Source organism: Rhinopithecus bieti, unplaced genomic scaffold, assembly GCF_001698545.2.
Source record: "Rhinopithecus bieti isolate Rb0 unplaced genomic scaffold, ASM169854v2 scaffold_15834, whole genome shotgun sequence".
Classification (NCBI taxonomy): Eukaryota; Metazoa; Chordata; class Mammalia; order Primates; family Cercopithecidae; genus Rhinopithecus; species Rhinopithecus bieti.
This window is the reverse complement of record NW_016808980.1, coordinates 1,600,652-1,627,248: the sequence shown is the minus strand read 5'-3', so window position 1 is coordinate 1,627,248 and position 26,597 is coordinate 1,600,652. Positions and strand designations below refer to the sequence as shown.

General features: G+C 43.3%; 1 protein-coding gene across 1 annotated transcript; it reads right to left on the bottom strand.

Moving 5' to 3' along the window:
- Positions 1-3,683: 3,683 nt before the first annotated feature.
- PARD6B (par-6 family cell polarity regulator beta) lies at positions 3,684-24,168 on the bottom strand. The gene is made up of 3 exons (XM_017888187.1): positions 23,713-24,168; positions 17,206-17,428; positions 3,684-5,038 (listed from the first exon to the last, which is right to left on the bottom strand). Exons 1-3 carry the CDS (start codon positions 23,776-23,778, stop codon positions 4,209-4,211), a joined length of 1,119 nt encoding a protein of 372 aa, XP_017743676.1. The 5' UTR covers positions 23,779-24,168; the 3' UTR covers positions 3,684-4,208.
- Positions 24,169-26,597: the final 2,429 nt, after the last annotated feature.

Below are 26,597 nucleotides of genomic sequence, written 5' to 3'. Positions count from 1 at the left end.
CCAAAATTGTGCTTAGAACTCAACTGCCAAGTCGCTGGTGTACATACTTCCAAGTTAAATCCCGCATCACACTAAAAGAAGGGAAAACACAATCAGAAGTGGTTCTAACAGTTGCTGTTAAACACTTGAGCACCTAAAGGCAGAACAGACAGGTCTGGTTTTGATAAATTTTGTAACTTTAGTTTTTCCTCAAAATCAAATTTGTCAAGCTCTTATTCAGCACTGGAAACTAGGAAGCCACAGTGATTTAAGATGCAAATTGCATTGGGGTCATTTTTTGGGAATGAAAGGGATGTTTTAATTCTGCATCATGGTTTCACGGACCTAAAATCCAGAGATGAATATCGGGTACCAAATGCAACCCAACCAAAGGTGTGAAGAGTTCTATGTGCATGATGTTCCCTTTATACTCACGGGATTTCCAGTGTTTTTAACTTGGAGGGAAGGAATTAGGATTGTCCTATTGTGCTCTAAACTTGTTGGCAGAAGAGTTAGTGTAATGATCAACTAAGCCAGTGACAGGGTGGCTAACTTGGGATTAGAAACGGCTCAGGAAGGGTTGTTTTTCTCAGACCTTTTTTTTTTTTTTTGAGACGGAGTCTCACCCTGTTGCCCCGGCTGGAGTGCAGTGACATGATCTCAGCTCACCAAAACCCTCGCATCCCAGGTTCAAGCGATTCTCCTGCCTCAGCCTCCCAGGTAGCTGGGATTACAGGCGTGCACCACCACACCCAGCTAATTTTTTAAAATTATTTTTAGTAGAGACAGTGTTTCACTATGTTGGCCAGGCTGGTCTCGAACTCCTGACCTCGTGATCTGCCTGCCTCAGACTCCCAAAGTGCTGGGATTACGAGCATGAGCCACCATGCCTGGCCTTTTTCTCAGACCTTTGAAGTTTTTCAGTATAAATTGAATTCAATCCACATAGGCCATACTATATAGATGGTAATATTAATAAGTATAACTAAGTGAATTTGAATTTCAGAAGATAAGCTGTCACATTACAAACTAGTTTCAAATAATCTTAAAGAAAATTTTGGGTGACTAGCTTGCATAACCTTTCACACTATTAGAATTAACTACATTTTACAAGTTACCTTCTAGCCCATAGCCATATGGTCATACACAGTTGCAATAAGTGCACATACAATTTGGGGTTCATCTTTTAACAATTAAAAGTTAAGGAAGCAAGGACCTTGTTAAAACTCAGGGGTTTTTCTCCCTATCTATTTTATATAATGGGCACCTGGTATGTGTGGGCAGCTTTTCATATAATTTCAAACAAGAAAGTAGCCTTTATACAAGTCTATCTTTATTTGTAAAAAATAACATACAACTAAAGCTAATTTGATTTTTAAAATCAAAGTTCATTTAGTGATAATGTACACTTTATAAAATTGTAGTAAAATACTGACATTTGATAGTTATAAACAAAGTATCATTCATGTAAAAATCATGTTATAGCATGTAAAATTTAATTAGAAAATTCATAGCTCACAAAAGTACATATATTTTGTTGATAGCTCGAGAACATTATCATAAATTTACTTAAGATACAGAACAAAATTCACAGTGAGGCTTGACATTTAGTACTATAAAATTTTATGCTGGATCCACTGATACTTTTGTTAATAAGGTGCACTTGAAATAACTGATTCAGACGACCAATGAGCTGATATTTTATCGTATAACCAGGATCTATTGGTTTTACAGTATGTCTAGTAATCAATTATTTCACCAATAATTTAAGAGACAGAGATCTAGTTGAAAATACCATTGACAGATACCCTTAACAAGATAATTAAAATAAGCACTAGCAGCTTTGATTTCCATTTCCATGAACGTGTACAAGATAAATCTGTATTTTACAGTTAAAATTTGTACAAAAGTCAAGCCCTGAAGTAGTTTTCCCCAAAAGTTCTGATGTTAAAACTTTAAAAAAAAAAGAGAGAGAGGTAGTGTGTAAAAATATTTTTACTTAAAATGTTGAACCCCTGCACCACTTATATTATAAATGAAAGTTAACCTTCTACATACTAACATTATTTTGCCATTCAAGAGTCAAATTTATAAGACTCACAGAATGTTAAAGCCGGAATGCCATTAAAAATAGTATATAAATGGAAGAACTTCGGTGAATTCAACAAAAAGTACATCGTATTACATAATGTTGTGTAGTCAGTTAATAGTTTACTGATAATATGCTTAGTGGTAATGTGAACAAAATACATTGAAGTATTCTGAGTCAAGTGATATTCATGTAATCAAGACTTCTTCATATATTTTACCATATAGAGAAAACATCCTTCAAAACGGAGTCATTTGAATCTTCATTGTTTTAATAGCACACAATTGTTAAAAAAGATATTCATACTAGCCCTACCATAAAGTTAATAAATAACTCTCCATAAGCCACAGAGAACTTATGTACTTCATAATATTTTTAGTTTCTATATACAAGCATACCATTGTGCTTGTGCACATTGTACAATAAAATCAGGCAAGGAATTAAAGTTAGCAGCCTTACTCTTAGCTTGTTCTAAGTGGATGCACTGGAAAGTAATAAATAGTCTCATAAAATTAACAGTGATAAACTCTACCTGTCACAGGTGAATACTATGTAGTTTTCATAAAGTGTAGGCAGTGTTTCTAGAAATCTCATGAAGGAAAACCCAATTTTTTTTTTTTTTTTTTGGTATAAAAAGTGCACAAGTTTGTCCTATGTGTTAAAACCTCTTAATTTGGATGCATTTTTTATCCAAAATGATCATACTTGAATGCATTAAAAGCACACCAACAAAAATACACACACTAACAACAAAAGGAATGATTTCAAATGAGACTGGGAATGGGAACAAGAATAGGTTAAAGGAGAGACTTCCATGTTTCCAAAGTCAAGAAAACTGCCTTTTAAAACATAAATTATAGCCATACAGAATTAATTTGCAAATATGAAAGCTATAGGAAGGACAAACACCAACTTGAACGACTGTTGCAGAGTTTCATAACTCAAGAAAAGACAGCCTCCTGGCCGGGCACGGTGGCTCATGCCTGCAATCCAGCACTTTGGGAGGCCGAGCTGGGCAGATCATTTGAGGTCAGGAGTTTGAGATCCGCCTGACCAACATGGTGAAACCCCGTCTCTACTAAAAATACGAAAAAATAAGCCGGACGTGTTGGCACACACCTGTAATCTCAGTTACTCAGGAGGTTGAGGCAGAAGAACTGCTTGAATCTGGGAGCTGAGATTGCACCACTGCACTCCAGCCTGGGCAACAGAGACAAAAAAAAAAAAGAGAGCTTCCTGAGCTTTATAACATGGGAAGCAACTCCTAAAAACAGCCAAGTGGTTTGATTCTTAGAAACTGGAAATGCACTTGAGAACATCATTTGTTACAATTTATTAGAGAGGAACATTAAAAAAACAAAAATCAAAATAGGCTGGGCATGGTGGCTGTAATCCTAGCACTTTGGGAAGCTGAGGCAGGACTGCTTGAGCCCAGGAGTTCAAGACCAGCTTGGGCAACATGGCAAAACTCTGTCTCTTCAAAAAATACAAAAAGTAGCCAGGTGTCGTGGTACATGCCTGTGGTGCCAGCTACTCAGGAGGCTGAGGTGGGAGGATTACTTGAGCCCAGGAGGTTGAGGCTGCAGTAAGCTGTCATCATGCCACTGCACTCCAGCTTGGGCAACAGAGTGAGACCCAGTCACTAAAAAAATAAAAAATAAAAAATGAAAAAAAATAAAATAAAATATTGAGAACATAAGACCTTTAAGAGCTGAGGTCCCCAGTGTACCAAAAGAGAGAATCAGACTTCACATTAGAATTTTAAAAATACAGTTAAAGGAAAAATTAACTGGGCTCTGCACAGCAGGTTAAATATGCAACCACTTCCAACAGAAATGATCTAGTCTTCTCGCATAGTTCCAAGAATGTGCTTTAACATCTGATTCTCCACAGACAAAAAAGTAAAAGCACGTAACTTCATCAGCAAAGGCCCCTTTGTTTTGGACTTAAATTCACCTCTGATCCACCAAAGTTTATATTAACAATTATCAGACTACTATATTAATAATATTGTAAGCTTGCAACGTTACTCGTCTCATGCCTATTCCATGTCACTGGTCAGAGGTATATATGCTTTTACACTAGCCAAATGTACAAGTTCTCATGGCATCCTCACTCTGAAAACATTCAAACAACGGTTTCATAATGTTATGATTGTTCCATCTTCTTCTAAGAGTTTTTGATCTGGAGCATGTGTTTCAAATTCCGTGGTTGAGCCACTTGCTATGGGTGCTAAGCTCACTTCATTAGAGGGAATAAAGCCATTCTGTCCAGACTCAAAGCTGAGCTCTATCTGTGTTAATGACTCCAGGCTCTCGGTATTAGGAACAGCTTTTGGAATCTGCTGTGGCACTCCATTGTCTTCAATGATAATGTCATCCTCATCGCTGTCTTCATCCTCTGGCTCACAGCTTGGTTCAATGTGCTGTGGGGAGCCAAGAAGGCTGTTATCGGTAGACTGGCCAGAACTGCCAGAAGTCCGACTGTTCCTCACAACATTATTCCTCTGGTTTGCTGGTCTCACTGTTATGATGAGGTTACGGCTATTTGCAATCATCATGTCTGTTACTTGATCAAGGCTCTTCCCTGAAACTTCTATGCCATTAACTTCTAAAACTTCATCATTAACAGCTAATAGTCCTGTACTTTGAGCCAGACCTCCTGGGACAAGCCTGGATATAAAGATCCCTGGAACCTTTTCTAAGCCATGTGGTGTTACCCTGACACTGGAGCCATCCCGGATGTAGAATCCTAGGGGTTTCTCAGTGCCATATTTGTAAAGACGTACCCTACGATGCGTTTCTGGAAGAATATCCACGTCTATAATAGAAGACACAGGTCTAAAGTCTTGGGGCATACTAATGACTATATGTGGCTTTTTTCTATGGTTGTCAGGACGCAATACGTTGGTTAAAACATTCTTCTTCTTTATTAGCGTGTCTGTACCAAAGGCACTGTAGTCTGCTTCTTCTGTTTAAAAATAAAACAAAATAATTACAGAAATGCTGTAAAAATATCTATTCACCTGCGGCAGAATCTGTACAGAAAGGATAACTCAAAATATATTTGGTATATAAACAAACTAGCTAATAAGATCATAACCTAGCACAGTAGTAAAATGCCATACCAGAAAAAACCACTAGGTGGCCATCTCAAACACACATCACAAAATAAACCAATGTTTAAGTTAAATTTGATAGAGCTCATTCACTATTAAACATTAAATATGGCAAATGAAATTATGATAGATCTTACATATTCTTTTTTTTTTCTTTGAGATGGAGTCTCGCTCTGTCGCCCAGGCTGGAGTGCAGTGGCATGAACTCGGCTCACAGCAACCTCCGCCTCCTGGGTTCAAGCAATTCTCCTGCCTCACCCTCCTGAGTAGCTGGAACTACAGGTGTGTGCCATCAGGCCTGGCTAATTTTTTTTGTATTTTTAGTACAGACGGGGTTTCACTGTGTTAGCCAGGATGGTCTCGATCTCCTGACCTCGTGATCTGCCCACCTCGGCCTCCTGAAGTGCTGGAATTGCAGGCGTGAGACAAAGCACCTAGCTAGATCTTACATATTCTTAAACATCATTAAATATATATGTATTTTTCCTTTTTTTTGAATAGGGTCTTGCTATGCTGCCCAGGCTGGTTTTGAACTCCTGGCCTCAGGAGATCCTCCCGCCTCAGCCTCTCAATGTGCTAGGAGTACAGGTGAGAGCTACTGTGTCCAGCCTTAAAACATGATTTTAAACCAGCTTCTTAAAATACATTTTTCCTTCATTTGTTTAAAAAACTTGTGGTTGGGCGCGGCGCCTCACGCCTATAATCCCAGTACTTCTTTGGGAGGCCATGGTGGGTGGATCACTCGAGTCCAGCCTGGGCAACAGCGTGAGACCCTGTCTTTACAAAAAGTGAAAAAAAATAGCCAGGTGTGGTAGTGTCTGCCTGTAGTCCCAGCTACTTGGGAGACTGAGATGGGAGGATGGCTTCACTCCAGGATTCAGGTCTGCAGTGCACTCCAGCCTGGGTGACAAAACAAAAACACGCCTGCAATTTACATGTTTATCATATTCAACTCAAAGACTTGAGATGGGCTATCTGATTCTCAAGGTAAATCAAGAGAGTAAAACCATATACCAATATCAGAGGCTGAGTGGGCAGATAATGTAATTGATGCTAGTGCATATCAAACACACACTTAGGAATTTTGGTCTTCTGCCTATAAACACTCTCCCTCAGTTTTCTGGGGGAGTTCTTTTTTGTTGCTATTGTTTGAGACAGAGTCTCGCTCTGTCATCCTGGCTGGAGTACAGAGGCATGATCTCAGCTCACTGCAACCTCCGCCTCCCAGGTTCAAACGATTCTCCTGCCTTAGCCTCCCAAGTGGCTGGGATTACAGGCATGCACCACCATGCCCAGCTAATTTTTGTATTTTCAGTAGAGATGGGGTTTCACCATGTTGGCCAGTTTGGTCTTGATTGAACTCCTGACCTCAGGTGATCCACCTGCCTCAGCTTCCCAAAGTGCTGGGATTACAGGCGTGAGCCACCTCACCCAGCAGGAATTCTTGATCTCTCGTGTTCATTTTGAAAGAGGCAAAGGTAGAGTTTTAACTTTTTTCTTTACTGTGTGAAAAACTATGCATAAAGTGCAATGATATTTTGTCCTCAGTGGTGGTGACACAGACAATAGGAAGCAGCAGGACTCTGGCAAACTGGAGAGCTCCTGCCTCATTTAGATGGCATAGCTGCTTCTCAGTTCCTGGCAGATTTTCTTCATGACAGAAAGTCTTGCTTTTAGGCAAAATCTTCCCATCTTTAAATATTGCCACCTAATTAAATAATAAACTAAAAGGGAAAACAGAACACCTAACACCAGATATGGCTAAATTTATATGGCTGAAGGAAGATAGTCGATAAACAAAACGTTTCATCAGAGAATGAGAGGTAAAAGGGAAAATGAAACTAACAGCAGAAACAAAAGTTAAAATAGTATTTTCAAAAATAACTACAACGAGGATAAACTAAAAAGTGAAATTTACATGAATTTAAAACAAAAAAACTTCAATAATGCCTCTCCCTGGTTTTCTAGGGGCTAGGCAAAAAAAAAAAAAAAAAAAAAAAAAAAAAAAAAAAGAAAACAAACAAACAAACAAAAAACAAACGGCTTCCCTCCTCCACAAAATAGTTGAAAATCCTAGTCTCAACTGCTGCCACAGAAAACACCAATCTCACCATCTTGCGTTTGTATAGTGCTTCAATTCATATTCTCTTGCTTAATCCTGAACCCCCTCATTGCTAAACTATTATCATCTTCACTTTATAACCAAGAAATTAAGGGTACAACGTTAAGTTACAGAGAAAGAACTAGAGCCCAGGTTTTCTTACTAGACTAGTATCTTCCAAGTCACAATAATGAATGCCAAGTATCAATTATGTCAGAAGTACAGGGAGCTTTAGTATTCTTTTCTGATGCTGCGTGAACACTTTTCAAAACCTGGTTTCAGATAAATATATAAGGTTAGGGGTACCCTATTTTTTTGGCATTTTTTCCCCCTTGTGGACACTTGTCAGCATTTATAAAGTATTTGCACTGGGCTCTTACAGAGACAGAAATGTATTTATAATATGGCTTTGGATATAAATTCATTGGTACAACCATCTTTTTGGCAAAAAAAACCTATCAATAATAGTCTTCTGGTAATGTGTTTTCTCAAAATCATACACATTTCTGTTTTAAAACAATCAATAAGGAAAGCCTACATAACATTTATAAGGGAAATTCCAGACCGTACAAACTGAGAACAATATTAAGTTGCCTACATACCTACTCATGGGAAACCTAACCAAAAAAACCCCAAATCTGCATAATTTGGCATCACATCCAGACTCCATTTGAATGCTCTCTGCTAAATTCTCAAAAGCAATATGCCCCAGTACAAAGCCACCTTTGTTCTCCCATCTAGCTAATCAGTTTCCAGGCACTGGGAAAGAAAATATTTTGGCAGAAAGCCAGGGTTCAGGATGTTAAAGTGTAAAGGTGAATGTCCACAAGGAATTGGAGTTGACTTTCTACCTGAATACTATCAGAGCATTAAACTCAGAATGAGATGAAAAGTTTGAAAACTTGAGCATAGCCATTGTCCACATGTATAAATTCACTTATGCAACAGTACATGATATGGGCTGATACAGCAGCACCGCATTTATCTCAAGCCTTTTCTTCAGTCAATGATCTCGACTAACTGAACAAAGATCCACCTAGAAGGCCTCTAAATAGTCAAGCTGGATGTCTTACTTTCTTACACACAAATAGTGGCTGTTCTTCACTTACCCTGCAGGGCCTCCCTGTGAACCTCTTACTCTTTAAACATTAATTCTGAAAAGCCTAGTAATCTCATTCCTTTGCTCATAGAGGGTCATAAACCACACATTCAGAGCAAAGGGTAAGGATCCACTTGTGAGTGGCAGGCAGATATAAGACATAAAAGCTTTACAGTGAGTAAAAAGCAAATCTAGAAAAAAAAACCTTCTACATAAGCTCCATCAGCATCCCCATACAGTAACAAAACAGCAACCATTATAGTACAGTCATCAACAAAGTTCAAGATTATGCCCCATTTGAAGTTCAGAGGAAGAAATCAAATAATGAAATAATTTTTTAAAACGTTCTAATCCAGGGGTTGACAATCGTTTTCTGTCAAGAGTCAGACAGTAAATGTCTAGGTATTACAGGCCATATAATCCCTCTTGTAAAAGCAACCACAGACAATCCATAAAAGAATATGTGGCCAGGCATGATGGCTCATGCCTGTAATCCCAGCACTTTGGGAGGCCGAAGTGAGAGGACTGCTTGAGCTTAGTAGTTCAAGACCAGCCTGGGTAACATAGCAGGACCCTGTCTCTACAAAAAAAAATTTAAAAATTAGCCGAGCCGGGCGCTGTGGCTCACGCCTGTAATCCCAGCACTTTGGGAGGCCGAGGCAGGCGGATCACGAGGTCAGGAGATCAAGACCATCCCGGCTAACATGGTGAAACCCCGTCTCTACTAAAAATACAAAAAATTAGCCAGGCGTGGTGGCGGGCGCCTGTGATCTCAGCTACTCGGGAGGCTGAGGCAGGAGAATGGCGTGAACCCAGGAGGCGGAGCTTGCAGTGAGCCGAGATCCCGCCACTGCACTCCAGCCTGGGTGAGAGCGAGACTCTGACTCAAAAAAAAAAAAATTAGCCGGGCATGGTGGTCTGTGCCTGTAGTTCAAGCTACTTGGGAGGCTGAATTGGGAGGATCAGTTGAGCCTGAGAGGTCGAAGCTGAAGTGTGCTAAGATGGCACCACTACACTCCAACCCAGGCAATAGTGAGACCCTGTTTCAAGAAAATTTTATATGCAAAAACAGCCAGCAAGCCTTAGTTTGCCAACTCTTGCTCTAATATAAAATGGTTAAATGAGATAGATCTGGCAACGTTTTTTTTTTCAGACGGAGTTTCGCTCTGGAGTGCAGTGACACGATCTCGGCTCACTGCAACCTCCGCCTCCTGGGTTCAAGCGATTCTCCTGCCTCAGCCTCCCGAGTAGCTGGGATTACAGGCATGTGTCACCACGCCCAGCTAATTGTGTATTTTCAGTAGAGACAGGGTTTTTCCATGTTGGTCAGGCTGGTCACGAACTCCTGACCTTGGGTGATACCCCCACCTCAGCCTCCCAAAGTGCTGGGATTATAGGCATGAGCCTTGTGCCTCGCCAGATCTGGCAACTTTAAAATGATTAAATATCACTTAAAGCAAATTAAATATTCAAATTTTGCAGACCCCTTCATTCCTAATACAGAAAAAATCACCAAATATTTAACAAACACTGACTATGTGCCAGGAACCGTGCTCTGTGGTACGAATTTGGTGAATAAAATAGGTATGGTGCCTACTTTCACAGTGCTTACAATCTAAAAGAGGAGATGGCAACTAACAAATAATTTCAAATACTGTAATTAAATTATAACAAAGGTGCTGGGAACTGTAAGCACACCACGCTGGGGAAGTATGTAAAGGGGACCTGGCCTGGCTTGCAGGGGTAAGGCAAGGCTTCTCCAGCGAAGTGATTCTGAGAGGAAAACCAGCCAGGGGCTAAACAGTAGAAGGCAAGAAGAATGTTCCAGGCAGGGGACTCTACAATATCCAGAAGAGGGAGGGCCAGAGAGACAAAGAAATCCAATACAGCTAGAATACAGGGTGAAAAGTGGGAGGGAGGGAGGGAGGGAGGGAAGAGCCAGGAGCTGAGTCAGAGGCAGCCAGGGGCCAAACAAACAAACAGGGCCTCCTAGGAAGTACCAAGGTTTACAGACTTTAGCCTAAGGGCAAAGGGAAGAAAACCAAGGATTTTAAGGGAAGACAGTGATGGTAAGCTCATTTGGTTTTTCTACAAAGCTCACTCTGGCTGCAAGTTGGAGAAGGACATGAGGGGGAGGACAAGACGCTACTGCACCCAGCGCAGTGGCTCACACCTGTAATCCCAGCACTTTGGCAGGCAGAGGCTGGGGATCACCCAAGGTCGGGAGTTCGGGACCAGCCTGACCAACATGGAGAAACCCCATCTCTACTAAAAATACACAATTAGCCAGGCATGATGGCACATGCCTGTAATCCCAGCCACTCGGGAGGATGAGGCAGGAGACTCACTTGAACCCAGGAGGTGGAGGTGAGCTGAGATCACGCCATTGCACTCTAGCCTGGGTAACAAGAGCAAGACTGCTTCTCAGAAAAAAAAAAAAAAACGCAGCAGCTGCTTCAGTAAAGTAGGATAGCACCTGGCCTAGAGCAGAGGACGTGGAAATGGGGAGACAAATCTGCAAAATAACTAGAACACAGTTTTTTTTTTTTTTTTTTTTGAGACCGGAGTCCCTCGCTCTGTCGCCCGGGTCCTGGATGGCAGTGGCCAGATCTCAGCTCACTGCAAGCCCGCCTCCCGGGTTTACGCCATTCTCCTGCCTCAGCCTCCCGAGTAGCTGGACTAACAGGCCGCCCGGCCACCCTCGCCCGAGCAGTTTTTGGTATTTTAGTAGAGACGGGGGTTTCACGTGTTAGCCAGGATGGTCCTCGATCTCTTGACCTCGTGAACCGCTCCGTCTCGCCTCCCAAAGTGCTGGGATTACAGCTTGAGCCACCGCGCCCGGCCCTAGAACACAGTTTTAACAGGCTTGGTGACTGACTAAAAAATAGGTATGTGTCAAAGGTGACACCCAGGTTTCTGTTGTGAATAACTGGTGTCACATACTGAGATGTTACTCCACAATTTCTTTCTTTTTTTTTTTTTGAGACAGAGTCTCACTCTGTTGCCCAGGCTGGAGTGCAGTGGCGCGATCTCGGCTCACTGCAAGTTCCGCCTCCCGGGTTCGCGCCATTCTCCTGCCTCAGCCTCCCAAGTAGCTGGGACTACAGGTGCCCGCCACCACGCCTGGCTAATTTTTTGTATTTTTAGTAGAGACACCCTGTCCCAGGATGGTCTCCATCTCCTGACTTCGTGATCCACCCACCTCGGCCTCCCAAAGTGCTGGGATTACAGGACACAATTTATTTTTTTCATTTCTGGGACGTATCTTTTGTTAAAACTACAATTTACAATTTACTACTAAAACGTATGTTCCTTAGACAATTTTAAACTAAACTCTGATTTGTAAAAATGTAACCTTAAAAAACATCTACAGGCCGGGCGCGGTGGCTCAAGCCTGTAATCCCAGCACTTTGGGAGGCCGAGACGGGTGGATCACAAGGTCAGGAGATCGAGACTATCCTGGCTAACATGGTGAAACCCCGTCTCTACTAAAAAATACAAAAAACTAGCCAGGCGCGGTGGCGGGCGCCTGTAGTCCCAGCTACTCAGGAGGCTGAGGCAGGAGAATGGCGTGAACCCGGGAGGCGGAGCTTGCAGTGAGCTGAGATCCGGCCACTGCACACTCCATCCTGGGCGACAGAGTGAGACTCCGTCTCAAAAAAAAAAAAAAAAATCTACAAAATAATGTCTAATGCACAAAGTCTAAGAGATGATTTAGATGTCCAATTACCAGCATCTGGGCCACAAAATTGTGCCTGTGTGAGGGCATGCCCTACGTGAGACCAAGTTTAAAGCAAAGCCTTTCTAGTGTTTCTAACAAAACTAGAATAAATCCAAGAGTTAAACATATGTGTCTGGTGTCAATCAAAAATAGATTGTGTCATAGCAAGAAGTCTGGATGTAGAGATTCTGACTAGATCTGGAGAGGGGTCTGTTCTGTAGCACCTCAACAGATCCTCCACCTGGCTGATTATCAGGACTGGCTGGGAAGCTTTTAAAAATACACATTTCCCTGGCTGAATTCCAAACTGACAGGAATGACCTGAGTATTTTTAAAAGGCGCAAGCTTTAAACATTTTAAAAAAATTTTGGTGCACAGAAAAAACCTCAACAATGACAGCGGAAAAGTCTATTCTGTACCTTCTCTTCCCCGTCTCCTGAATCAATTAGGATAAACTCTAATACTCTTAACAGGGAATGGCGGATTGGGATCCTCCTCATGAAAATAACTTTTAAGATACCAGGTTTCTTGTGTTCTGTTTTTGCTCCCATACTCTAGGAATAGAGTATGGGATTTTCTTCTAACAATAAATTGTTATAAAATTTTCAAGATATCCAACAATACTATCTTAAACTTCAGACTATAAAGTAGTTCACATATTGAATTGTAAGCTTTCACTTTAAAGGAATTTTAGTAGAGTATCATATGTTAAAAGATCACATAGTTTTAAATTTTTAAATGGTTTTGCAATTTGCTTTTCAAAAATCATTTGGGGGCCAGGCGTGGTGGCTCATATGTGTAAATCCAGCACCACGGGAGGCTGAGGCGGGTGGATCACCTGAGGTCAGGAGTTTGAGATCAACCTGGCTAACATGGTGAAACCCTGTCTCTAATGTTGGCTAATACAAAAATTAGCCGGACATGGTGGCACACGCTTGTAGTCCCGGCTACTTGGGAGGCTGAGGCAGGAGAATCACTTGAGCCCGGGAGGTAGAGGCTGCAGTGAGCAGAAATCACACCACTGCACTCCAGCCTGAGTGACAGAGTTAAGACTCTGTCTCAAAAAAATAAATAAATAAATAAAATAAATCACTCGGGGCCAGGCACAGTGGTTCCCACCTGTAATCCCAGCACTTTGGGAGGCCAAGGTAGGTGGATCACTTGAGGTCACGAGTTTGAGACCAGCCTGGCCAACATGGCAAAACCCTGTCTCTACTAAAAATACAAAAATTTGCTGGGCGTGGTGGCACGCACCTGTAGTCCCAACTACTTGGGAAGCTGAGGCACAAGAACCCAGGAGGCGGAGGTTGCAGTGAGCCAAGGTCATGCCCCTGCTGCATTCCAGCCTGGGCGACAGAGCGAGACTTTAAAAAAAAAAAAAATCACTCGGTACATATTAAGTGTAACTTCTGCCTTATTGATGCCTAATTGAAATCAAAAAGCAAAGAAAACAGAAAATGTGCTGTATTCAAGGAGTAAAACGTAACTAAACTTAATGTCATATTTTATGTTAGTTTCTTGAGTTAAATGTTCATTAAGGTTTACATAAAATCAGATTTCTAGTTAAGCATCAGCTCAACTTTGCTTAAAAGAAAGAGTGCATGCATTATAGTAAACTAAGTAAGTCTGCCAGATTTAGATGCTGGGACCTGACGGTAAACAAGACAGACAGGAAACGACTGAACATATTCTTAAGTAAGATACTTCCAGGTCTTCAGAGGATGATGTGGTAAAGGTAGGAGGGTGGAGGGCTTTAGTTAGGGTAGTCAGAAGAGACTCTTCTGACAAAGTTATCTGAGCTAAGTAGGAGGAGGCAGAAGTGGGAAGAGCTGAGGGTGAAGTGTCCTTAAGAATAACCAAGCATAAGAGCACAGAAACAGAAATAAGTTCACAGCTGGGTGCAGTGGCTCATGCCTGTAATCCCAGAACACTGCGAGGTCAAGATGGGTGGACCACCTGAGGTCAGGAGTTTAAGACCAGCCTGGCCAACACGGTGAAACCCCATCTCTACTAAAAATACAAAAATTAGCCAGTCATGGTGGCGCGCACCTGTAGTCTCAGCTACTCAGGAGGCTGAGGCAGGACAATCACTTTAACCTGGGAGGCAGAGGTTGCAGTGAGCTGAGATTGTGCCATTGCACTCCAGCCTGGGTGACAGAGCAAGACTCCATCTCAAAAAAAAAAAAAAAAAGGAAAGCTCACCAAGTCTGAGGAACAGGGAGGAAGCCAATATGGCTGACTGTGATGAGGGAGTGAAAGAATGAGGGAAGATGAGGTTGGGAAGTCCAAATCAGAAGGTATTTTATTCTGGTTGCAATGGGAAATCATCAGAGGGTTTTAAGCAGGAATGAACTGACTACCTACTTTCATTTTGCTGAAGTCATATTTGTATTACATTTATATTTTAAAATCTAAAATATTTCTGTTGAATTGCCTATTTCTAAATCAAATTCTAAGGGTTATCAATTATATAGGACATTTTACCTCTACTATTAATACACAGAAAGCATTTGCACATAGAAATATATTTCTAAGTTGTAATTCCTACGACAATAGAAATAGTCAAAGGTCTCAATAAAAATTATACCACCAATATATAAAAACCTAAAAAGGAAATAAAACATAATCACCCTTAAAAGATATTAGGATTAATTCCATAATCATGCAAGGGTATAATTCCATTAACAAAACACGTGGTGGTATAACCCAACTGTCATAATCTTTCTAAGGGGATAATCCAACAAAATTCTGTCAGATGGCAATACTTTAAAAACCCGCTCTATATCTGAATGCACATTCCAAACAGCAACTAACTTTTTAACGAAAATTACAATTGCTAACAAGAAAGGCCTATTATTCAACCATAATTATTTAAATTCTTCCTCCTTTTCCAGCACTCTATATATAGCTTTCCAAGGTTCTATCCATGGTCTTCATCTCAGGTGGCCTTTATGTCTATTCCCAAAATTTTAACTATCACTTTTCGAAAAGCTTGCAAATCTAACTAGTTTTTGGATTTCTACCCTGAACTCTTGCCTACCATTTCCAATCTCCTGCATGATTGGTTAAGATTATTTGTCCTAACACAAAATTCATAATTTTCTTCTCCAAATCAATCTACTCTGCTTGTTCATGACACTGTCCCAGCTGTCAAGACTCAAACTATCAAGGTATGCTCTGCTGGACTCTCCTTCACTGCAAAGCAGCCACAGTGAGTGCAATGACTCCCAAGTATTTCCCCTCCTATCTTCCCGCCACTGCCTCCTCCCCTCCCCGCTTCCCTCCCATCTACTTCTGGGCCAGTCTCCACACTTCTTTACCGCCTGCTCCTGGCTCTCTACTGTAAGGCTGCTGCCCACTCCAATTCATCCTGAACAGCAACTGAATCTTCCTAAGATCATATTCTCATTATATCATACCCCTGTTAATTACCTACAAGATCCATCTCAGGAGACTTTAGGAACATTAATTTGTGTGTGAAAGTATTTTGTAAAACAGTCAAGTGATATAGGCAGAGGTTATCCTTGGAGGTTTATTTTGTTGGTGGACTTTAGTTCCTCAAACCCAGGAAAGCAAAGATACATAATCAGTGGAATTCTAGAGCCTGGGAGTGGTCTAATGCTTATCAACTGATTAGAAATAGTTTTCACCTTCAAAGGTAATCCCTACCCATTCTCTCAAGCTACTTTCTTTTTAAAAAAATTTTTTTGAGAAGGAGTCTCGCTCTGTCACTGGAGTGCAGTGGTGCGATCTCGGCTCACTGCAACCTCCGCCTCCTGGCTGATTCTCCTGCCTCAGCCTCCTGAGTAGCTGGCATTACAGGCATGCGCCACCACGCCCAGCTAATTTTTGTATTTTTAGTAGAGACGGGGTTTCACCATGTTGGCCATGCTAGTCACGAACTCCTGACCTCAGATGATCTGCCCACCTCAGCCTCCCAAAGTGCTGGGATTACCACGTGAGCCACCATGCCTGGCTGCTCTCAAGCTCCTTTCTGGGTTGGCTTATAAATACTGTAAGTCTTTAATTTATCCCAATACTAGGCTCAATGCTCTCATGCTGGCTTCCCAAACCACTTCATTTACAATAAAGGAATAAATGGTACATACCATAATAAACCCTACCCTGCCCATCTGCAGACACACATACATACACACACAGAGGCTACGAGGTTTAAAAAAAAAAAAAGTTTTAGGACTCAATATACATTTGAAAATTCTTGGCTGAGCATGGTGGCTCATGCCTGTAATCCCAGCACTTCTGGAGAGGTGGGGACTGGAGGATCACACGAGACCAGGAGTTTGAGACCAGTTTGGGCAACATAGTAAGACCCAGTCTTTACAAAAGAAAGAAAGAGAGAAAGAAAATCATTGCCAAATACCGATTTCAACTTTTTTGGAAGACTAATTAATATCCCCATTTACATCCCTCCATAATAGTAACTTCCCACCTCATTTTCAAGATAATTAACTAGTTTTATACAATTTCTTTAAAAAGTATCCTAAAAGTAGAAGAAAGAAAATATTTACTGGGTGCCTACTATAAGCCAGGGCACTGCACTTAGCTCATTTAATCCTCATAGCAATTCTACAATATATTACAATCTTTCTATAGGTGCAGACATTGAGACTCACGAAGATTAAACGGCTTTGTTTCTGGTATTTTCTGGTATCAGTTTGAGAAATACAGCCCTTGAAAGTTGGCTGCCACCAAAAATCAGGAATGCTTCAGATTCCAAAGTCACACTTTTTTCACATTTTTCTGAATGGAGAATAATCCATTTGATAAAGTGAAGATTCAATAAATTCCCAATATTCAATAAATTCCCAATTTCTACTTAAGGAAAAATAAAACCAAAGAGGTTAACACAAAAGTAACTAGAAATATAAATTTTCTAAAGTACACTTAGTGAAGCATAAAGATATTAATTAAACCAACCACATCACAAATGTTTTAACCTACGTGTTAGTTAACAGAAGAAGAAGATTCACACAAAATGTTTATTCACTAAGTTTGTGGCAAAGTCTGGGTATCCTTTCAGTGGGGAAAATACACTATTTCTATTTCTAACACACTTTTTCTAAACAGTGATACTTACCCTTCTTTTGTATAAATATCCTAAGCAGTGGATTGGCCGTTGAAACAGCTTTGTGATAATTATCATCATTATTTATAGGTAGTAAGTCTCCATGGATGTCTGCATAGCCTATCAAAACGTCAACATTGGGGATCTTATGAACATGTTGTAGTAATCCATAAAACTCCTCAAATTTTCCAGGTTTTGATCTTTCCAGCGAAAACCGACGAAATTCAGCTCCAAACTATAAACATAACAAACATATTACTTAAAAAAAAAAAAAAAGTAAAAGGACCCAATTTGAAAATGCATGCCATAGAAAAATTAACGAGCAGAGCAAGTATTTTTAATTAAGGAAAGAAGATTGTCTATTGTCAGGAACCTTACTATCAGAGATTTTAGAAAGCCTAAGAAAGGCATAAGAATGTGCCTCCTGACTGCTGTGTCTCTGAAGAGCATTCCTTTCAAGAGAGGCAGGCTCAACTCAATCCCTGGGGTACCTAGGCATTACTGCGGACTGTTCTGCATAGTGACTCAGCTCAAACCCTGTCTGGAGCCCAGACTCTGATGGCAATGCTCTCCTCACTTGCATCATGGGGTACCAAAGACTTGTCCAAGCCTTTATTTCAACCAAAGGAAAGCATTTAAGTGTCCTCCCCCATAAATGGAACTAGGATTTTATGGGATGTGCTAAGAATCAACAGCGAAATACACAAAAAGAACTGTGAGCTATGTGGCATTAAGGTATAATCGTCCCTATGTTAATGCAGAAAAAAGAAGCTTTAGTAATACATCAAATGTATGTCCTATAACTATCCAATTAATGCACAAAGTGTTTATGTGTTTGGCACAGTGCTAGGCCCTAGAGATTGAAAGCCTCGAGCCTGCTCCAGAAGTTCACCAATTAGTGGGTAAAGAGAATAATTACTTCAGAGAGGTATTAAGAGATCACACAAACGGGGCAGAATGGGGAGGAAGACAGCCTCTACCATGCCCAATACTTACGTTCACAGTTCTGATTCTCAAGTCTGTTTCCCTACACCTCTGTTTTCCCAATGTCAAATAATTAAAAGTGACTCTTATTCAACACTAAGAACTGAGGCCGGGCGTGATGGCTCACATCTGTAATCCCAACACTTTGGGAGGCTGAGGTGGGAGGATCACAAGGTCAGGAGTTCGAAACCAGCCTAGCCAACATGGCAAAACCCGTCTCTACTAAAAATACAAAAATTAGCCCGATGTGGTGGCACATGCCTGTAGTCCCAGCTACTCAGAAGGCTGAGGCAGGAGAATCTCTTGAATCTGGGAGGCAGAGGTTGCAGTGAGCCAAGATCGCGCCACTGCACTCCAGCCTGGGCGACAGAGCAAGACTCCGTCTCAAAAAAGAAAAAGAAAAAGAAAAAACCAAAACACTAAGGTCTGGCTTCATCTAGTCCATAATAAACAGGATTTATAACTTACTGTGGGAATAGCATGTCATTTCCTCAAACGTGGAAACCTAAGAAGTTAATCAGCCTTCTTCAAAAAGTGTCCCAGTCATATAAGTTTGAGAAATGCTACACTATTATGCTCTTGGGAATCACTGTGTAGACTAGCACTTTAAAGGCTCATTTAAGGCCGGGCGCGGTGGCTCAAGCCTGTAATCCCAGCACTTTGGGAGGCCGAGGCGCGGATACGAGAGTCAGGAGATCGAGACCATTCCTGGCTAACACGGCTGCAACCCCCCGTCTCCTACTAAAAATTACAAAAAACTAGCCCGGCGACGACGGGTGGCGCGCCCTGCTAGTCCCAGCTACTCGGGAGGCTGAGACAGTCGGAGAATGGCCGCAGGAGAATGGCGTGAACCCGGGAGGCAGAGCTTGCAGTGAGCTGAGAGCCGGCCACTGCACTCCAGCCTGGGCGGCAGAGCGAGACTCCGTCTCAAAAAAAAAAAGGCTAATTTAAGCCCTATGTTGATTTTTAAAAATATTTAAACGTTTGCCAAATGTGTTTAACCACTGAACTCATATTTCCTCCACGTATCTACTACTAGCAAGAAATACCAATATAAAAATATTATGTCCCAGAGAAAAAAAGAGAAATACTAATGTACTATTGGGGCAGCCTTAAGTATCATGTTGAGAAAGCCCCTATCATAATAATTTGAGTTTACAAATATGTCAATTCATTTTCCCAAAGGCCCCATGGGACATCTGGATTCACTGGTTTTGCTCTATCTAAAGTTCATCTGCCCTGCTTACACCCATACTCCTCAGTGGTTTTAAAATCAAAACTCACTAAAAACACCTCTTACTTCTAACAAAAAATTAAAATAGTTCCCAAAACACATTCCTGAAACATAAACACTAACATCTGTCAAGAAAATAAGGTGAGTCATACTTAAGGCTCTCAAAAAGCTTAGTCACACCTTCACATTTCAAAGTAAATAAAAACTCAGGGAACACCTTTCATATCAGAGTTAGTCTTATGATGCTATCAAAAGTCACAGTTTCTCTTCCATTTTCTTTATTCTGGTATCACAACATGAAGTTGCTAGAGCTTTCTGATTCATCTACAGGGTTTATCACTTCCCTGATGTATGAATGGGAATAACACCTGATCACTTAACATTTCAGGGCTTCAATGTTTTTGTTAAAGCTTTTGGATGAAATTTTTTCGCTCAAGATTTTCTCTTGCTTAACTGTTATGATAAAAACAATAAAAAATTGTATGGCTTCATGGTATATGTGCACTTTTGCCAATGTTGGCATGGGAAAAAAAACCAAGAGAAATTGTTATGCTTCTTGCAACACAACAATAGGATTAAGAGAACTCTTTACATGAACAAAAACACTGAGAGACAAAATTAAGATTCAATCAGCAATTATTCACTATGTGAACCATTTACAACTGTTTTATCGCCTAACCTAGTTTGCCCTAGTCATCCATAATGCATATGGACTCCCTTCCCCCAGTGTCTGTTGGTACATTCTAGAAATGCAAACTTAATTTTCATAGTCTATTTGCCTGTGAATAATAATTAGGAAATTTTATGACTTAAAGACTGTTCCAGGGTTATTAAAGGACATCACCATGATTATTAAGAATCTTCCCAACACTAGAGATACAATTAGGAAGATAAATCAGTTACCAAAGAAGTCACATACTAGCTGGTACCACAAATTGAACTATAGGTATATTTACATTCTTCATTCTTTTATTATCATTACTATTTTTCCCTTCCACGTGTGAAGATAATAATGTTGACACTACTGCTTTATTGCATTTTTCTATTTTTTTGAAATAGAGTCTCCCTCTGTCACCCAGGCTGAAGTGCAGTGGCACAATCTCGGCTCACTGCAACCTCCACCTCCCAGGTTCAAGCGATTCTCCTGCCTCAGCCTCCAGAGTAGCTGGGATTACAGGCATGCGCCACCACGCCCAGCTAATTTTTACATTTTTAGTAGATACAGGGTTTCACCATGTTGGCCAGGCTGGTCTTGAACTCCTGACCTCAGGTGATCTACCCACCTTTTCCTCCCAAAGTGCTAGGATTACAGGTGTGAGCCACTGTGCCTGGCCGACACTACTGCTTTATATGAAGAAAAAGAGATCCTAAAAATGGACCGGAACCCAGTGTGGTGGCTAACACCTGTAATCCCAACACTTTGGGAGGCCTAGGTGGGCATATCACTTGAGAACAGGAGTTAGAGACCAGCATGACCAACATGGCAAAACCCTGTCTCTAAAAAGATAAAAAAAATTAAAAATAGTAAAAGAAAAATGGACCGGCTAGGTGCAGTAGCTCACGCCTGTAGTCCCAGTACTTTGAGAGGTGGACACGGGCAGATCACTTGAGCTCACATGTTCAAGATCAGCCTGGGCAACATGGAGAGACCCCGTCTCTACAAAATAAATAAATAAAAATAAGCTGGGTGTAGTGGTGCACGCCTATAGTCTTGCTACTCAGAAGGCTGAAATGGGAGAATCGCTTGAGCTCAGGAGGTTGAGGCTGCAGTGAGCCAAGATCGTGTCATTGTACTCCAGCCCCGGTGACAGAGCAAGATCTTGTCTCAAAAAAAAAAAAAAAAACCACACAAAAAAAAAGACCTGCACACTACCTAGTTTTTTGGTTATAAACTCTTAGCAATTAGTTTCGTAAAAAGCTGTGATACCACTAAAGCAATGTCAAAGAAAATACTGTTTCAAAAATCTGTTCAAATATTTTTAAAATATGTATCAGCAATATATATTTGAAACATATAAGGTGTCACAGACACACTAGAAACACTCCCTACCTATACCTTGCCTATTTGTCAACAGCCAGAATAGTGGGACTGACTTCATTCAGCACATGTTCCTAGAATCAGTGTATGATTCTATTTAAAAGACACAGTTCACTAAAAGCGCAGTATGGCAGTTCAAATATACAACATGTAGTTTAGAAGTAAGTGAAAGATTCACAAGTCAGTTGACAAGAGAAAGGCAAAAAGCCTGAAATTCCAGTTTTAAAGCACTCAAGGTTTTCTTAGTACTAGAGATAAATTACTATTTGATTGTACTTATCAGTATACTTAGAATTCCTACTCATTTTTTTCTATGGAAAAAAATTAAAGACTTGCTACCAAGATTAGTGCTATAAACTTAAAATTTTAAGATTATGCAATATCACAAGTGTTTTTCTTTCCATAACCTCAACACCCACAAATCCAAACTAGACTTATAACAGGAATGCCGTAAGAAGGTTCAACCACTGGGCATGGAACCACTACTGCCACTATATACCGCTAGTGGAAAAGCTCTGCTATATATTTTGGGTCATCCTAACGCTATAGCTCAAGCAAGTCACTTCAATTTGCTATGCTGTGCACAGAGGACAGATGGACGTGCACATTCCTTAAATTGCTATAACTACCCTTCTATTCTTACTAATTCTAATTCTGAAACTAGTGCCAATCCTCATATGAGTTAAGTGCCAAATCGTTTTTTTTTTTTGAGACGGAGTTTTGCTCTTGTTGCCCAGCCTGGAGTGCAATGGTGCGAACTTGGCTCACTGCAACCTCCACCTCCTGGGTTCACGCGATTCTCCTGCCTCAGCCTCTCAAGTAGCTGGAATTACAAGCATGTGCCACCATGGCCGGCTAATTTTTTGTATTTTTAGTAGAGACGGGGTTTCACCATGTTGGCCAGGCTGGTCTGGAACTCCTGACCTCAGGTGATCCACACGCCTTGGCCTCCCAAAGTGCTGGGGTTACAGGCGTGAGCCACGGCGCCCGGCCTCAAATCACATTTTTTTAATGATGTTACAAACGAATGCAGGTTTTCTCGATGTGATTCTCAGTTACAGAAACTTCACAAAACTTGGCTTATCAACCCTAGACAATAAAACCATTCTACCCAGAGGCTCTACGAAGCTTTCCTTACTCCACTGGACCTCACTCAAATCACTCCTTCCTTTTACATACTCCTTGGTAGTCTTACAATCTACGATGCTCCATGACATTTTTTTAAATTGATGTACTTTCAATTTTCTCCTTTTCTGTGTTTTGGCCTTCTCAATTCTATTTTAAATGTTCTCAGGGCCCAGCCAGTGTCCTGTTTTGTATTCTGCAGTGTCTAAAATTTATTGTCAAAAAGGCATGAAGGCTTTGCAAAAAGCAGCTTGGGGAAGTCACAACCTTTCTGAGCCTCAGTCTTCTCAGAGAACTGGACTAGATGATCTAAGCTCCTTTTAACTCTTTAACTCAAGAAACGCTTGCTGAAAATGTTCCCGTGGCTGCCCATCACCTTCAAATTCCACCTCAAAACCCCCTTTGGAAGGCATTCCCTAACTAATCCCTCCCTGCAGACTAACCTGCTCACCGAGCCTTGAGACTTAGAAATTCAGTGAATACCGCAGTCATCAGCAGCAGACCGGCATACCGCTGGTCAAGGGGAAAAGTACTTGATGTGAGTGGGTAGCAGGATGGAATGAAAAGAAGCATCTAGACTCAAACTGTAAAGTGCTACTCCAACGTAAGGTGATAGTGCTAATTTTACAGATTAAACGCATACCAAAGTTAGTGCTAGAAAGAGCGCCAGCAGGAAGCAAAGCGAACTTTTAAAGGGTTGTTAGTTCACTGGGCTCTCTCCTTCGCCGCTCGATGCGCCCCTGAACCACAGAAAGTGGGAACAACGGGGTGGTCCAGGGCCCACACTCACAGCCCAGCAGGCAGGATTCTCCTACACCTTTTGAGCCGCCTCGCATTCCACTCGGTGTGTGCCATCCTCGGGTATACCTTGGCCCCTACTCCCGTCCGTGAACACGGGAATGAGATTAAATGCTGGACTAGGTCTTCTTCCTGCCGGGGCCAGGGGCGGACACTAGCGCCCCCTGATCCCCGCCGCCCCCTCCTCGGCAAGTTTATTACCCACAGTCTCCAGTCCACACCGTCCAGACCCCGGGGCAGCTCTGCCCGTCGCCTCCCACAGCGCTCCGAGCCTGGCCCAGCCTCTCCCAGGCCCCGGCCCCCCAGGCCCGCCGCTCCGCCCAGCCCGGGCCCCGCGCACCTTGCTCTTCACCTCCATGGTGCCCAGGCAGCCGCTGCCCGCCCCGTGCCGGTGGCTGCGGTTCATGCTGAGCGCCGAACTCCGCGACGGCCTCCTCCGGTCGGGCGGTCCCTCAGGAGCGCGGGGAGCGAGTGCGCGACCGGAGGTCTCGGAAAGCGGCTGCGGCCCGGGCGCCTCCTCACAGGCACCTGCAGAGGGGGCGGCCGCAGCTCCTGCGTCTGCACTGAGATCCACTCCGCCAGCTACTCACACAGCGGGACCGAGGGTCGGACTGGCGGCGCGGCAGGCGGGGAAGCAGCTCCCTCCCTCCGGGCCCCGGCGGCGACGGCGACAGCCCTGGAGGAGGAGGAGGGGGCGGAGCGGAGGCCACAGACGCCGCAACCTCTCCCTCGGCCACCTCCCCCGCGAGCCCGCGCGCGCGCGCACCCGAACCAGCCACAGCCGCGGCGCGCGCGCGCGCTCACCTGCAGCTGCCGAAGCTGCCGCAATCGCTCGCGCTCCGCCCACACCCAATAGGAAGCGCGCACCTGCGCCCGCGGCGCCAACCAATCGATACACGCCTCGCGCGGTGCGTGGGCGGGCCGCCTCCTCAAAAACCCCGCCTACCACCGCACCATTGGTCCTGCGCTACGAGGGAGGGGCGGGATCACCTGAAGCCATGGACCTCCGCCCCGCATCAAGCCGGAGAGACAGAAGGCGCATGCGCGGGTTCTGGAGTTTCCGCCCCGGGAAGGCACGCGGGGAGGCCGGCCGGAAGCGTGAGCGCACCTGAAGAAGGGCTCGGCTGGGTGGGCCTTTTGCGCACGCGCGGGTGCGCGCCTCGTTGCCTGGCGCCGCCGGGGACTCGAGCCGCTTGGCGCTCGCCAGTCACACGCACTGCCTAGGGGATGGGATGCGCCGCCCTACTGGTTGCAGAGGCGCCGCGAGGGTGTTTAGTTCCCTCCGGTCACCCTCCCCGCTTCCACTTTGGGATGCTGCAGCCCCCAACGACGCCCCTCCACTGCCCCTTATCGTCGCTTAGGCGTCCCGCTGCAACTCTTGGTTACAAAATTCAAGTTTTCCCGCCTCTGCAGCAGTTGCTGGGGGAGAAGCTTAGGGCTCTCTTGGCTTGATTTTATCCGAAGAGACACCCTGCACACCCTAAGTCCGTCAGGTCGAGAGGGAAGGAAAGTGAGCTGAGGCGCGGGAAGGCTCCTTGCAGGCCCAGCCTCACTGAGGATTTCTACTCCGGTCTTTCGGGGCTTTTTTTTTTTTTATTTAAACCTCTTAAGTCTTCCTCTTCCCCTCTCCCGCCATTCCTTGGCCATTCACTGTTTCTACAAATGACAGCCTCTAGGTTGTGTTCGTTTCCCGGAGTGACCAAGCTGTGTCCCAGAGCAACAAAACGCTGAATCCTCCTTTCTGAACGTCCCAAAGCGCGGCCTCTCTTCACACAGACCCTGTTGGTCATGGAGAGGCGAGAAGACAGAAGATTTTGGCTGGAGGAGATTCTCAGGTCCCAAGGGCTCCCCTGTGGGACCTGGGAATCCAAGAGCTGTTGAAACCTGCAAGCCAGGAAGGGGGCTGGGGAAATGGAGGTGGAGGGGAAGGTCCAACCTCAGATTTGGCAAGAAGAGTGGTTAGGATACCTTCCTCCCCTCATCTCCCTGCCCACCCCGGATGCCTCCTAACACTTGTACCCCTGTTTCCCAGCACTTGTGACAAGTTCCAGGTTTCCCATTTTTGTGTGCATCTGAGTTTTGTGAGTAATCCGCCTCCAGCCTAGAATGGCAAAGGCAGGGAGCGCTTGTGCTTTGCTGGCATTGAGTAGCACAGAACCTGACTCCCAGCGGGCACTCAGATGTGTCTTTGCTGGGTGCTGCAGCTGAGGGTGTCCGTTCTGCAGGCTCTTTGCCTCACCTGGGTTCAAAGGTGAGAAGCTCATTTTTTTCCCCCCTGGAGGATTTAGGTCACCAGACGTTTGTGGGGAATTGAAGGTTTTCTGGCCACCTGTGGCAGCACAGGTGGAAAGGACACCAATCCAAGCTGAATAATAAATAAGCAAGCTGCCTCCCTAGGCAGCTTCGAAAGCACATAGGAGGTGACTAAAGCTCAGCCGGAAATAAAGTGCAGGTCAGGGCAGCTGCAGGGCCTGTAACTCCCCTGTTTGGACTAGCACAGCAGTTCCCAACTTTTTTGTTTTCAAGACCCCTTTACACTATTAAAAATCATGGAGGACCCCAAAGTACGTTGTTTATGGGTTACGTCTTTCAGTATTTATCTTAAAATTAAAACCGATGTGTCTAAAACATGGGAATACACAAGCATGCATTCCAACAGTCATCAGAGGGATGATGTCATCACATGTCTCATCCCTTCTGGAAAACTCTATCGTATCCTCATGAGACAATGAGAATGTGGAGAACAAATGATGTCTTAGATTTGTGAAAGCAGTTTTGGCCTTTCAAAGACCCCCGTAAAGGGGTCTCAGGGACTCCCAGAGACCACGCTCTGATCATGGCTGGACTGGAAGCCATGTCACCACCTTTAGAGAGCTCCGTTCTTAGGTCTCCTCCTCCTCTCTCTGATTGGCAGGGCCACACCCTGGGAGCAGTACCCCAGTTCTGTGTGAGTGAGTGTTGGGTGGTTGAGTTTTACTCCTGTTATCAGTACTGATTTATCAGGCCCTCTTGAAAAGGAAGTTCGTGGGTGCCAGTGCACCTGCGTGGGCTCTGCATTCCTGGAGGTGTTGTCACATCCTCTCTCCCTTCCCCGGGTGTGGCATCCCTCTTTACTTGGACTTTCCTTTCTAGAGGGAGGGCCAGGCCAGAGCTTCCTGGATTTCCTAAGGAAAATTATTTCAACCCATGTGCCTGGGTTGTATAAGGAAGAAATGTGGAAAATAG

Excerpts from the sequence above, each read along its gene's own strand:
- PARD6B (XM_017888187.1), bottom strand. The coding sequence starts at position 23,778 with ATGAACCGCAGCCACCGGCACGGGGCGGGCAGCGGCTGCCTGGGCACC. Across the intron at positions 17,429-23,712 it reads CCATGGAGGTGAAGAGCAAG|TTTGGAGCTGAATTTCGTCG; the intron begins GTGCGCGGGGCC and ends TTATGTTTATAG. Across the intron at positions 5,039-17,205 it reads GATATTTATACAAAAGAAGG|AAGAAGCAGACTACAGTGCC; the intron begins GTAAGTATCACT and ends ATTTTTAAACAG.